This window comes from Chiloscyllium plagiosum, unplaced genomic scaffold (genome assembly GCF_037043375.1).
Source record: "Chiloscyllium plagiosum isolate Xiang-an unplaced genomic scaffold, Cpla_swu_hap1 HiC_scaffold_47, whole genome shotgun sequence".
In the NCBI taxonomy this organism is placed as follows: domain Eukaryota; kingdom Metazoa; phylum Chordata; class Chondrichthyes; order Orectolobiformes; family Hemiscylliidae; genus Chiloscyllium; species Chiloscyllium plagiosum.
This window is the reverse complement of record NW_028270185.1, coordinates 22,347,477-22,361,634: the sequence shown is the minus strand read 5'-3', so window position 1 is coordinate 22,361,634 and position 14,158 is coordinate 22,347,477. Positions and strand designations below refer to the sequence as shown.

At 41.8% G+C, this 14,158-nt stretch overlaps 1 protein-coding gene across 10 annotated transcripts in view; it reads left to right on the top strand.

Moving 5' to 3' along the window:
• Positions 1-14,158, top strand: part of LOC122542904 (uncharacterized) — a 140,707-nt gene that overhangs the window by 119,889 nt on the left and 6,660 nt on the right. For all 10 annotated transcript variants that reach the window (XR_015754711.1, XM_087983969.1, XM_087983968.1 and 7 more), the window contains 3 exons: positions 5,747-5,847; positions 6,023-6,077; positions 13,343-13,507. Coding sequence is in view for 9 of the 10 variants with exons in the window: in XM_087983969.1 (XP_087840095.1) it covers positions 5,747-5,847; positions 6,023-6,077; positions 13,343-13,507 (321 nt within the window). In the remaining variant the exon portion in view is untranslated. The remainder of the gene's footprint in view (positions 1-5,746; positions 5,848-6,022; positions 6,078-13,342; positions 13,508-14,158) is intronic.

The following is a 14,158-nucleotide window of genomic DNA, read 5'->3' as shown; positions in this document are numbered from 1 at the left end:
GATTTACGCTTGTAAAAAAAAATTGTTTCAATCTTGAAAGTGAATCTGGAAATACAACTGTTTACAGGCCTCCTAAGTGAGGCCATTCAGTCAATAAGTTATTTTATTGGATGATTCAACACTGGAGGAGACCATTTGACACAGAATGGCTCTGACAGAATGATCAAATTATGTCTTACTTTTATGGCTGGCTATGTAAATGTTTTCATCTCTCCCATTTGTCCAATATATCTTTCGAAAGCTACTATTGAATTTGCTTTCTTCACCCATTCAGGTGCATAATTCAGTCACCTGAAATTGTTCCAGTGTTTCTAAGAAAAAAATCCTCTCCCTGGCTCTTTTGCAAGTCGTTTTAAAATTTCAATCTTCTGGTTACTGAAGCTTCTATCACTGAAAACTGATTTACATAAGAAATTGAAGTCGGCCATTTGGCCCATCGAGCCTGTGCTGCCATTCAGTAAGATCACAGCCATGATGTGGAGGTGCTGGTGTTGGATTGCAGTGGATAAGGTCAAAAGTCACACAATACCAGGTTTATTACCAGGTCCACAGGTTTATTTGAAATCACAAGCTTTTGGAGCGCTGCCCCTTCTTCACCTGACAATACGGCAGTGCTCCAGAAGTTTGTGATTTCAAATAAACCTGTTCGACTATAACCCGGTTTGATTTGTTTTCTGACCTTATTCAATAAGATCGTGACTGATCTTTTTGTGGACTCAGCTTCACTTATCCGCCTGCTCACCGTAACCCTCAATTCTTGTATTGTTCAAAAGTCTATTTATCCTTGCCTTAAAAAAACATTCAATGATGTAGCCTCAACTGCTTCACTGGGCAGGGAATTCCACAGATTCACAATCTTTTGGGTGGGTATTTCCTCCTCAATTCAGTTCTAAATCTGCTCCCCCTTATTTTGAACTATGCACCCTAATTCTAGTTTCACCCACCAGTGGAAACAACCTCCCTGCTACCATCTTATCTATTCCTTTCATTGTTTTATAAGTTTCTGTAAGATCCTCTCCCCCCATTCTTCTAAATTCCAATGTGCATAGTCCCAGTCTACTCAATCTCTCCTCATAAGCCAACCCCCTCAATTCCGGATTCGACCAAATAAAACTCCGCTGCGCCCCCTCCAGCGCCAGTACATCCTTTCTCAAGTAAGAAGACCAAAACTGTACATAGTACTCCAGGTGTGGCCTCACCAGTATCTTATAAAGCTACAACAATACCTCCCTATTATCAAACTCCATCCTTCCAGCAATGAAGGACAACATTCCATTTGCCTTCTTAATTACCTGCTGCATTTGCAGATCAATGTTTTGTAATTATTAGATTACTTACAGTGTGGAAACGGGCCCTTCGGCCCACCAAGTCCACACCGACCCTCCAAAGAGCAACCCACCTAGACCCATTCCCCTACATTTACCACTTCACGTAAGACTATGGGCAATTTAGCATGGCTAATTCACCTAACCTGCACATCTTTGGACTGTGGGAGGAAACTAGAGCACCCGGAGGAAACCCACGCAGACACGGGGAGAATGTGCAAACTCCACACAGACAGTTGCCCAAGATGGGAATTGAACCCGGGTCTCTGGCGCTGTGAGGCAGCAGTGCTAACCACTGTGCCACCGTGCCGCCTCGGTGCACGAGGACACCCAGGCCCCTCTGCACAGCAACATGCTGTAATTTTTCTTACTTGGTGTATAAAAAGCATTCTTAAAACTGAACATTTCTGTGAAATTTCATCTTAAACCTCTGCTTTAAAGAGAACAACCCCAGTTTCTCCAGGCTCTCCACATAATTGAAGTCACTACCTCCTGCTAGCCTTTCAGTTATCTTGTTCTAAGCCTTGACATCCTCCTCAGTAGCCCAGGTTTCCACTTTATAGTGCCTCAAGGGTTAATGGGGAAAATGCAGGGAAGTGGACATGAGGAATGTCGGTATTGCTGTGATCCTATTGAATGGTGGAGCACGTTTGAGGGGCAGATTTCTTATGGTCACCACGTCTCCAAACGACTCTGAGTACTTCACACGTTGCCTTGTGATAATCATCATTAATCAATATATCAAAATTGTTATTGCCATTTAAAAAAAAGAGAGAAACACTTTTTTTCAAATTTTTAAATCTAGTTCATTTGGTTTCAATGTTTTCACTTAAAAATAGCTTGGTATTTGATTGTTCAAGAGAATGCTGGAGGCTGAAAGTGTGAAATAATTGTATACATGACTTGTATAACAAAAGTTTGAAGCTAGGGATATATTGCACAGCATGAACATAGAACAGTACAGCACAGGAATGGGCCCTTCGGCCCATGATGTGCCGAACATGATGCGAAGTGAAACTAATCCCTTCTGCCTGCCCTTGGTCCATATCCCTCCATTCCTTGCACAGTCATGTACTTATCTAAAAATCCCTTAAAATCTAAAAATCAGTTAAATTCTCTTATCATATCTGCTTTAACTGCCACCACCTCTGGCAGTGCGTTCCAGACTCTCACCACTCTGTGCAAAAAAAGATTTGCCCCTCACGTCTCCTTTGAACTTTCCACCTCTCACCTTAAATGCATGTATCATCCAGTGTCATGATAGGTATGAACAGAAGTGTCAGACATCCAGTTCACTTAGAGAGCTGGCTCTGAGAGAGCTAGATCTGTGTGAAGGACTCTCCATGTGTAAATAAAGATGACTTGGTGACAAGATACCAGCCCCTCTGAAGTTAGTTCAATTCCTATTGCTGTTATATTGTTGTTGATATTTTGTTCCAGAAACGTCATTTTGTATCAATCCACTATCACCTGGTGATTTCTGAAAATCAACTGAAAACACTGCTGCTCCACGTTTTCTAGCTTTTTGCCATAGATAAAATGCTCTGATCTATTTTCCTTGGGTCCAAAATTGATGACTTCTGACTTCACATTGGATACATTTGTAGCAGATTAGAGTTTAATGAATTAATCTATCGATGTACTTTTGCTACTTGCTGCTCCCATCGACTGTTTATGGTGCCATCTGCCTTTAGTGTCATCAACAAAGTGCAAATTGTCTGTCCAGGAATGCACAGTGCTAAAGGCAAAATATCATCTGCCTGTATGAATTTACTAGGTGTTTAAAAGCAGTTGTATTTTAAGATACACTTTGTATAATAGTAACATAGTGCTGACTTCGATAAATATGAATTGGTGCATTTTGGTAGTAGAAAATTAGGGGCATGTATTTTCATTCAGAGGATGTGGGTGACACAGGCTGGGCCAATATTTATTGCCCATCCTTAATTGCCCTGGAAGGTTGTGGTGAGCTGCCCTTTTGAATTGGTGAAGTCCATTTGGTGGGGTGCACCCATAAATCCATTAAGAAGTTTGGCTTAGCAACACTGAAGGAGCAGTAATATATTTTCAAGTCAGGATGGTGTGAGACTTTGAGAGGGAAGTGCAGGTAGTGTTCCCATGTAACTGCTTCCTTTGTTCTTCCTTTGAGATGATGATGGTCATGAGTCTGGAAGCTGTCAGAGGAGTCTTGGTGAATTTCTGCAGTGCATCTTGTAGATAATACACATTGCTGCTACTGAGCATCAGTAGTGGAGGGGCTGACTGTTTGTGGATGTGATGTCAATCAACTTTGTTTGTGGAGTCAAGCTTCTTGAATGTTGTTGGAGCTGCACCTCTTCCAGGCAAGTGGGGAATATTCCATCACACTCCTGATTTGTGCCTTGTAGATGATGAACAGGCTTTGGGAAGTCAGGAAGTGAGTTACTTGCTGCAGGATTCCCAAACTCTGACCCATTCTTGCAGTCACAGTACTTCTAAAACTAGTCTAGTTCTGTTCTGGTCAATGGTTACCATTGAGTAGGTTTCACTGATGGTGATGTCACTGAATCTCATGGGGTGATATTAGATCCTGTCTTGTTGGAGATGTTTATTGCCAGCTCTTGTGTGGTGCGAATGTTATTTGTCACTTGCCAGCTCGTACCTGGATAATGTCTGGTCTTGCTGCATTTGGGCATGTCCCGCTTCAGTATGTGAGGAGTCATGACTGATGCTGAAGATTGCACAGTCATGAGAAACATCCTCACTTCTGGCAAACAGCTGGAGGAAAGGTCCCACCACCACTACCGAACGCACAGACATGCACACTTGGATGTGTCACTTCATATTTCAGAAAAAATCACTGATTCATACTTTGGCCATGGCAAACCATTTCAACATGAGGGTTTAAAAAAAGCCTGTGCAAATCAAATGTATATCTGGAGCATAATTGTTTTTACTGTGGCTGCTTAAATATGAAGGAAGAATGTAAAATTCTTAAGAAATTCAGTGGGTCAGGCAGCATCAGTGGATAGAACAAGTTGATGTTTCAAGACGATGAATTCCCCGTTTTCCACCCACCTGAATATGTGATGTGCTCATTTCCTCCTCAAGACTTCATTTTTAAGGTAGTAGTATTCTGGGATACACTCAAATTCTTCTGTGTATGCTTTTTGATAAAACTGCTTTATTTTTCATCTTGTTGTAATTCTGCTAATTTGTGAACTAATATTGTCTACTTTGTCTTTGACCTGTTGTTTTTTCCTCAAACATTCACTCAAAAATAGTTTCTGATAATTGAACTTCAACTTCCTTATCTTTACTCTTTGATTTCTCCTCCTGTTTCAACCTGTGGCTTTGTGACCTAATTACCACAGTGAGAAAACTTCCAAGGATATACTTCCTGAAACACGTCAGTGAGCTCACTTGGTGCATGAGATGCACTGCCTGCTCCCTTGGCCTAACCCTATTAAACTGCTAATCAGCCACCATGCTGCTTTACTCCCCATGTTAGCTGATATTATTAACATTTCTCATGATTGTCCCCCTTTGTTTTAAATGTTCCATCATCATTCCTCTCTTCAAAACAAATCTTTTTATCAGATGGGACATCATGGTTACATCTGTATAAAACATTGGTAAGGCCACACTTGGAGTACTGTGTACAATTCTGGTTGTTCTGCTACAGGAAGGATGTTATAGAACCATTGAATTTCACAGTCCCATTCTTCTCTATCTCCGCAGCCCTCTAAATTCACTTCTACTTATATATCCAGCTCTCTCTTGAAACCACTGATGGAATCTGCCTCCACTACGTTCCAAATTCTAACAACTAAAGTTTCTTCTTATCTTGGAAAGAGTGCAAAAACGATTTACAAGGAAACTGGAAGATTTTAAGTTATAAGGAGAAGCTGGATAAGCTGGGAATTTTTTCCCTGGAGCGTAGAAGACTGAGGGCTGACTTTATAGATGTTTATAAATTATGAGGGGCTTAGATTATGTGAATAGCCAAGGTCATTTTCCCAATGTACGGAGATCCAGAACCAGGGGCATAGGTTGAAGGTGAGAGAGGAAAGATTTAAAAGACACCCAAGGGGCAACCTTTTCAGACAGCGTACTGCATGTATGGAATAATCTGCCAGAGGAAGTAGTACCTGTAGGTCCAATTATAACATTTAAAAGACATTCGGGAGGGTATGTGAATAGGAAAGGTTTAGAGGGATATGGGCTGAACACAGGCAAATGGGACTAGTTCAGTTTAGGAAACCTGGTTGGCATGGATGAGTTGAGCCAAAGGGCGTATTCCCATGCTTTATGACTCTGTGACCTTTCACTGTAACAGATAGCTCAGTTTGTTTTACTTACTTTTGACGGTCAGGGATTTGTATCAGGCACCTGCCCTCCATGTTTGCAGATTGAAAGTAAATGTTCTGTATTTTACACAGGAGAGAAGAAAGTTAAAACTCAGAAAAGTGATGCTGCTGTTTGTGGGAAGCATAGTGAGAATTACGATCATAACAGGACTCCTGTTTCTCCAGGGCCATCTGTAAGTCCGATGTGTTTACATGTCTTTTGATTTGATCCATAGACTAATGGTTTTACTGCCTTTCCCTTTAACTTGATGTCAGACTCCATTTGTACTGTCAAAGAAATGGGTAAGAGGAATGTTTGTGTAAAACTATATATGAAGTTTAAAATTCTTGTGCTCTGTTCTTTTTTAGTTAATGTCGGCTGCAAAGGGGAACAATGAGGAATCTACACTAGTGCCAATAGCTGGTAAGATATTTTCCGGAGCAAATTGCTGCAGATGCTGAAGTATGTACAGAAAGCAAAAATGTTAGTGGTCACAGTGAGTCAGACAGCATCCAAGGGGAGGGAGAGTAAGCTAGCATTTTGAGTATAGATCAGTTTTCTTCAGAGCACCAGTTCTGAATAATTCCTTTTGGACTTGAAATGTTAAGATACTTTCCTCCATCCAACAGTGACTTGTATTGGGCGATGATGATGGTGACACACCAGTATTGATGATTGGAAACAAACTGTTATTGAAGATAGTGTGTATGAATGGTCTAAAATGGAAAAGAAGTGATTTAATTCCATGTTTTGTGAGTTACGTTACTTCTAAGCCCCCTCCACCTATCCCAAAAAGAGATCTGAAAAAGATGCAAATATTGATACTGCCAGAAATCTGCGTTTGGTAAAATGCTTGCAGAAGTCATTTTTAAAATTCTTTTCCTCCTACATGATGGGTGTTAGATGAGCCAATTCCACTTGTATGGATGTAATCTGGATAGAAGTTAAATCGCCTTTTAGCAGGAGGTTGAGCAATCAGTTGGTAGACCAGTTCAGAACACAACTGGCTAGTTTCTCAAATAACTCCACAGAGGCCAGTACCCCATCACTAAGTCACCCTTCATTTATATGTAGAGAGTCCTTGATACTGATTCAGTTCCCACTGAGCCAGCTCAGAGTGTACAGGATGTCTGACACACCCTGTCCTTATCTGTAAAACAGGGCTCCCTGATTGAACCAGGTTAATAGCCCCAGTCAGGAAACTCCTGAGGTCCACCTGGCTGACCTTATTCAAATCAGTAGATCCCTCCCCCTCTAAGTCCAAGGAAAAAAGCTGGTTCTTTTTTTAAGCTCCTCCTGGGGCATTTCAGCACCAGGTCAAGTTCATCCAGTACCAGAAATGGTGTGCCTGCCAGTGGTGTGTGGCTCAATGCATCCACATTTGCTACTTGGCCTCCCAGACAGTATATGCACTTAGTATTAAAGCCCATTGCTTAACTCGGCTTGAAGTAATGGGCGGTAGTGCCTTTTCTGCTTTAAGTAGATCAAGCAGTGGTTTGTGGTCTGTTATTATTACAAATTGATGTCTGTAAATTTATCAGTGGAACTTCTTGATTCCAAATATGACTGTCAAGCCTGCCTTCTCTGTCGGGGCATATATATGCTCTGCATTAACCAAAGACCTGGGTGCAGTATGCTTTTGGGTGTTCCTCACTATTGAGACACCTATGAGTTAATACTACCCCATTGCTATCTGGGGAGGCATTGCATGTCAATACCAGATCTTGCTTGGGCTCATCGTGTGCCAACACCTGAGGGGATGATAGCTGTTTCTTCACTTCCCTGAAAGCTGTGGCTTGGCTATGCAATCACATTTGATGCTGACCCTTTTTTATGAGTTGATGCAAAGATGCCAGGATGAGGGCCAGGTTATGTAGAACTTTACATAATAATTCACCAGCCCAAGGAAAAACCTAAACAGACGTGGGTGCCTACACTTTACCTTCAACGGGTGTAACCTGGTCTGACTCTATAGACCAAGTAGGAGTGTACAATTTTTCCTTCCAAGGCATATGCTTGCCTGGGAGAAACATCTAAGGACTATGTCCAAGTTCTCTAAGTGCTCCTTATTGGTCTTCCCTGTTAATAGCACATCATCTAGGTAGATGGGTAATCGGGGTAGACCTTGTAAAATGTTCTCCATTGTGCACTGAAAAATTGCGTGGGCTAACGATACCCCAAATGGCAGTCTTGTATGTTGGTGCAAGCCCTTATGGGTATTAATTATGGCATACTTCCGGGAATCCTCCTCTGACCGTAATTGCAAGTACGCGTGGCTTAGGTCCAGCAGGGGCGGCATCTGCTGCAGCTTTGCATATAAATCCTCTATACGAGGGATTGGAAGTTTATCCAGCTGTGAAAAGCTGTTTACCATTTGTTTAAAATGCCCACAAAGGTGAACCAACTCGTTGGGCTTCACAAATCAGTATAACTGATGCTGTCTGTTCTGCAAACTGGACTGGTCTGATAATTCCTTCATCTTCCAGACTTCTGGTTTCTGCTTCTACTTTTGCCCATAAGGCAAATGACATTAGCTGGACCTTGTCCGATTGTGAAATTGTTTCCTGGTCAAGATGAAAGGTGGCCTTGGCTCCAATGATAGTCCCAAACCCTTCCTGAAAAACGTACAGGTATTAGGACTTTGCTCAGGCAGCCATTTTCTAATCGAAAACTGTTGAGCCATTCTAGGTGAACCTTTCTCCATCGAGCTTGCCCAAACCTTTTGCTACAATCAGTGATAACTGAACCAGCTACTTCTCTTAAGAAACCAGAACCAAAGTTGTAGCCTTAATCTGTAAAAGCTCCCCAGTATAGGTTCTCAGTGTAGCTGAGATCTTGTACAAATTTAAGGGTTGGAGTCCAGGGTGAGTTTTGATAAAGACTGGTTCCGCTATCACTGAAAAGGCCACACTGGTATCAACCTCCATTAGAACTGGGTGACTATTTAACCAGATGCTTATTTTGATTGGTTCTGATTTGGATGTTGCTTAGCAATTCAACTGTTCCAAACCAGATATCGGTGGACTTTCCAGGGTGTGCAATCTCTGGTTTACCAGCCAATACAGTTCCCTTACTCAGTTCAGGCCTAGTGGGACTCTTTTGTTTTTTCCTGTCTCGAGTCTGCACACTGGTGACTATAATGCCTTGCCAACTGGGGATCCTAAAGGAAATTTTAACTGTTGGGTTGAGGCTTGACTTTGTTTTGAGGTTTTACTTTGGGCCAACAGAGAGTCCCTCTGATCAGTATATGCCCTGAGTGAGGCTATGCAATTACCTTCACTCAAGTAGTGCTCTCCATGCTTAGTTGATTGGCATGGGTGTCCACTTCCATCAGAATACCCCGCAACTGATATGCTCCATATGCTGCATTTTCCAATGATAAAGCCAGTTGTAATGCCAGCTTGAAATCCAGCTGGGCTTCAGCTACTAAGCACTTTTGCTTGGTTACATCAGTAATCCCACATACCAACTGGTCTCTTAGCATCTCGTTAAGGATTAAACCAAAGTCACATGCCTCTGCCAGTCATCTTAACCTAGTCAAAAACTCTGATATAGATTCCCCTGGCTCTTGAATTGCTGAGCAAAGCCGATATTGTCTCAGAATTAGAAAAGGGTTTGGGTGATATTATTCATTAACTAAATACATTAACGCTTGAAAGGTTTTAGTATCTGGGGCCTCAGGGAAAGTTAGGCTCCATATAACCAAAAAGGTTGTGGGTCCTGAAGCATTCAGGAGAATTACTCAATGCTTTTCATTTCCCCATTTAAAACAAACACATTCTTTCCACATACTGAGCCCAGTCTTAAATGGCAGGATCGACTGAGTCAAGTTTCCCAAACAATAGCACGATGCCAGAAATGCTAATCCCAACTCAAAAACAACTGTTGCGATCAAATTTCTTCAGGAGTGTGCTTTTCTCTTGTCACCACTGAAATAACTGCACAGAGGCCGATATCCTATCACCAAATTACCCTTTATTTATACATGGTGAGCCCTTGACACTGAATCAACGCTATTAGAGCCAGCTGTCAAAGTGAACTGAACCTCTGACACTCCTGTTTTTTATTTTTTTAAATTTTTTTTCTGTTTTTATATATATATATTTTTCTCTTTTTTAACCCCCACACTACCGCCTAACCGCGGTAACCCCTGTTTTTATATCTGTCAGCCAGGGCTCCCTGATTGGACCAGATTGACCACCCCAATCAGGGAATTCATACTCTGAGGTCCACTCGGCTGACCTCGATACAGTCACTGCAGTTTCCTTCTTTGAAATGAAAACTGCCATAATAGGAAATCGATCATGATTCTTTGGTTGCAGCAAGCACTTGGATCTGAGAACCGCAAGAATTTTCTGCTTTGTGCTTTCATGTTGTGGCAGATGTGGAGAGCAGATTTTCTGCTTATCTGGTTCTTACCAGGTTGAGAAGATTGAACTTTCTTTATTTAGACTGTTTGAACTGTCACTTAGTGGATATTTTCATTCGGCCTGTTCAGTTATGTTATGGCACACTTCTGGAGCATGTGGAATTTGAACCCAAGTCTTTTTACTCAGAGGCAGGACAGTGTGCCATAAGAGTCCTGACTACCACTTATCACTGGGAACTCAATAATTAGTCAAAAGACCCAGCAATCTGTCGACCAGTTAGCACAATTGATAATACCCAGTAAATTGTTGAGCAGAGAGGAGGTCATTACAGTTATGCATGCATTACTTTAACAAATTCATTTTAAGAAGAGAATTTAAGAAATGTTTTTGTAGGAAAGAGGTTTAGTGCAGGAATTCCAGAACATGGATCTTAGACAGCCAAAAGCATGGTATTCATTGGCAGGATAATAGCAATTGGAGATATACTGGAAATCAGAATCTTAGTCATCAAGTGATACTAAACGATGAGGGACAAAGTGACAGAGGGATTTGATTGTGGGGAGAGGTGATGCCAGACTGAGGGTTGTTATACACTGGTGTCTTGTATTTTTATGGTATTGCTGATGCAGCAAATTGTCTAAAGCAAACGCTGAGCATTATGTAGTGGTGGAATATCAGCACACTGTTTGTATTCCACCATGGCTTGATGCCTGTTTTTAGCTTTGGGGCAACATAGCTAAAATGGAAGGAAGGCTTGTATTTAAACAGCATCTTCCACATTTCCATAAGACCATCCCAAATGGCTTAATAGCCTAATGTATATAGAACAAGCTCCCTTTGTGATTAAAGAATAAATACTGTTGCTGTGGTTCTGTTCGCCGAGCTGGAAGTCTTTGTTGCAAACGTTTCGTACCCTGTCTAGGTGACATCCTCAGTGCTTGGGAGCCTCCTGTGAAGCACTTCTGTGGTGTTTCCTCCGGCATTTATAGTGGTCTGTCCCTGCCGCTTCCAGTTGTCAGTTTCAGCTGTCCGCTGTAGTGGTCGGTATATTGGGTCCAGGTCTATGTGTTTGTTGATGGAGTTTGTGGATGAGTGCCATGCTTCTAGGAATTCCCTGGCTGTTCTTTGTTTCGCTTGCCCTATAATGGTAGTGTTGTCCCAGTCAAATTCATGTTGCTTGTCGTCTGCGTGTGTGGCTACTAGGGATAGCTGGTCGTGTCGTTTCGTGGCTAGTTGATGTTCGTGGATGCGGATCGTTAGCTGTCTTCCTGTTTGTCCTATATAGTGTATTGTGCAGTCCTTGCATGGGATTTTGTACACTACATTAGTTTTGCTCATGCTGGGTATCGGGTCCTTCGTTCTGATGAGTTGTTGTCTGAGAGTGGCTGTTGGTTTGTGTGCTGTTATAAGTCCTAGTGGTCGCAGTCGTCAGGCTGTCATTTCAGAGATGTTCTTGATGTATGGTAGTGTGGCTAGTCCTTTGGGTTGCGGCATGTCCTCATTCTGTTGTCTTTCCCTTAGGCATCTGCTGATGAAATTGCGAGGATATCCGTTTTTGGCGAATACCTTGTATAGGTGTTCCTCTTCCTCTTTTTGCAGTTCTGGTGTGTTGCAGTGTGTTGTGGCCCTTTTGAATAGTGTCTTGATGCAACTTCGTTTGTGTGTATTGGGGTGGTTGCTTTCGTAGTTCAGGATTTGGTCTGTGTGTGTGGCTTTCCTGTGTACCTTAGTGGGAATTCTCCGTTTGGTGTTCTCTGTACCCTCACGTCTAGGAATGGGAGTTGGTTGTCCTTTTCTTCCTCTCTCGTGAATCGGATTCCTGTGAATGTGGAGTTGATGATCCGGTGTGTTTTCTCTATATCCGTGTTTTTAATGATTACAAAGGTGTCATCAACGTATCTGACCCAGAGTTTGTCTTGAAAAGAACCATGCTGTGGATTCTGTCCAGCTGAGAGAGAATTGTTGCCTTGGTTTAACATCCCACATCTCTGATTGTCCAGCACTGAACCAATGCTGCACTAAATGTCCATCTGAATTTTTGTGGTCGTATCTCTGGACTGAGATTTCAACCCTCAATTTTCTGATTCAGAGGGAAGAGTGTTGCCAACTGAGCCACAACCGACACTATAAAGTAGCAAGGACATTTGTGTGTAATATATGGTTAGTTTATGAGGTATTTTTACATTGTTGTCCACAAAATGGGAGCATTGAACTGTTTTCCATGTCCTGCTCCTCCATCGCCACTGTGCTCCCTTGACTTGCCATGACGTACAGTCCACCAACTAATGAGGATGGATTAAGAAGTTTGGGAGGAGATTAGTAAGGAGTACAACCACTATCTGCTTCGTCTTACCAAATCTGCAATAGTTCAGTTAACACAAAAATGTCCTGGAATATGGTATCCTTGATCTATGGCATGTTTCTTTGTTATATTTTTGCGCCCACACAACTTAAAGCAGGTCCTTGTTCAAATGGGAAGGTAGCACTTTTATTATCCTTACAACCAGTGTGTTGGTTGGAGCAGGAACATTTATCATAACCCCAGAATGACCAGGAAGGATGTTGTGAAACTTGAAAGGGTTCAGTAAAGATTTACAAAGATGTTGCCAGAGTTGGAGGATTTGAGCTAAAGGGAGAGGTTGATTAGGCTAGAGCTATTTTCCCTGGAGTGTCGGAGGCTGAGGGACGACCTTATAAAGGTTTATAAAATCATGAGGGACATTGATAGGGTAAATAGACAAGATCTTTTCCCTACGGTGGGGGAATCCAGAACTGAGGGCATAGGTTTAGGGTGAGGGGCGAAAGATATAAAAAAGACCTAAGGGGCAACTTTTTCACGCAGAGGGTGGTTCGTGTGTAGAATGGGCTCCCAGAGGAAGTGGCGGAAGCGAGTACAATTGCACCATTTAAGAGGCATCTGGATGGATATATGAACAGGAAGGTTTGGAGGGATATGAGTTGGGTGCTAGCAGGTGGGACTAGATTGGGTTGAGATATCTGGTCGGCATGGATGGGTTGGACCGAAGGGTCTGTTTCCGTGCTGTACATCTATGACTAGTATCATGTCCCATCTAAAAGCCAATCCTGCAATGTGCTTGAAGTGTTAAGAAGTGAATGTCCTCACTTGCAGAGGTAAATTTTACCAAACAGGCATTCTACAAAATGGTGTGTTGCCAAGTGAAACGGGAAGAACAGTGCATTTAATTCTAAACCTCTCTTTCAGTTCCTGATGCATAATCTTTTTGAAATACTGTGTTCAAAATCTGAAATTTTAGAAACTTATTAATTTTGATCTCTTTTAAACTATAATTGTTGCAGGAACTCCTTTTCGTCTTCTCCTTGAGAAAATTGCAGTATCCCCCCATGGTGAGGAATATGGAGAATGGGACACTCGTTCCCAGACAGAGGCTCATGGCACAAAGGAACTACCACCAAGAAGTCTTGTCATACACCAGCAAGAAGATGCACATTTGGCTTTCTTAGGTAAACAGAATGTCAATTAAAAACAAAATATTGTAAATTCTTGAGATCTCAAATAAAAACAAAGTGCTTGAGCACCTCAGCAAGTCTGGCAGCATCCGAGAGAAAATTAATGTTTTGAATGAGAGGAGAGAGATTTACAAAAAGATGAGGGACAAATCTTTTTAATGCAGAAGGTTGTTCGTGTGTGGAATGAGCTTTCAGAGGAAGTGGTGGATGCAGGTACAATTACAACGTTTAGAAGACATTTGGACAAGTACGTGAATAGGAAAGGTTTGAAGGGATAGGGGCCAGGAGCAGGCATGTGGGAATAGTTCAGTTTTGGATTATGTTTGGCATGGACTGACCGGTTGGACCGAATGGTTTGTTTCTGTGCTGTATGACTCTATAATTCTACGACATAGCCAAGAACGTGATAAAAATAATGTTGAGCTAATTTGAGTTGTTGCATGTTAAAAGAGATTGTGCAACATTGTCCAATCCTGACATGCATTATGAGTGATTTGGTAGGGAGATAGGGTGAAGTGAAAAATCTGAGTTTGTTGCTGCACAAAGAAAGTTTGTACATACCAGCAGTGTAATAAATGAAGTCAATATTTTGACATTTTTGCAGTATTCTATTTTGAAATGCTTGTCTTTTTAATTAAAAAAGTT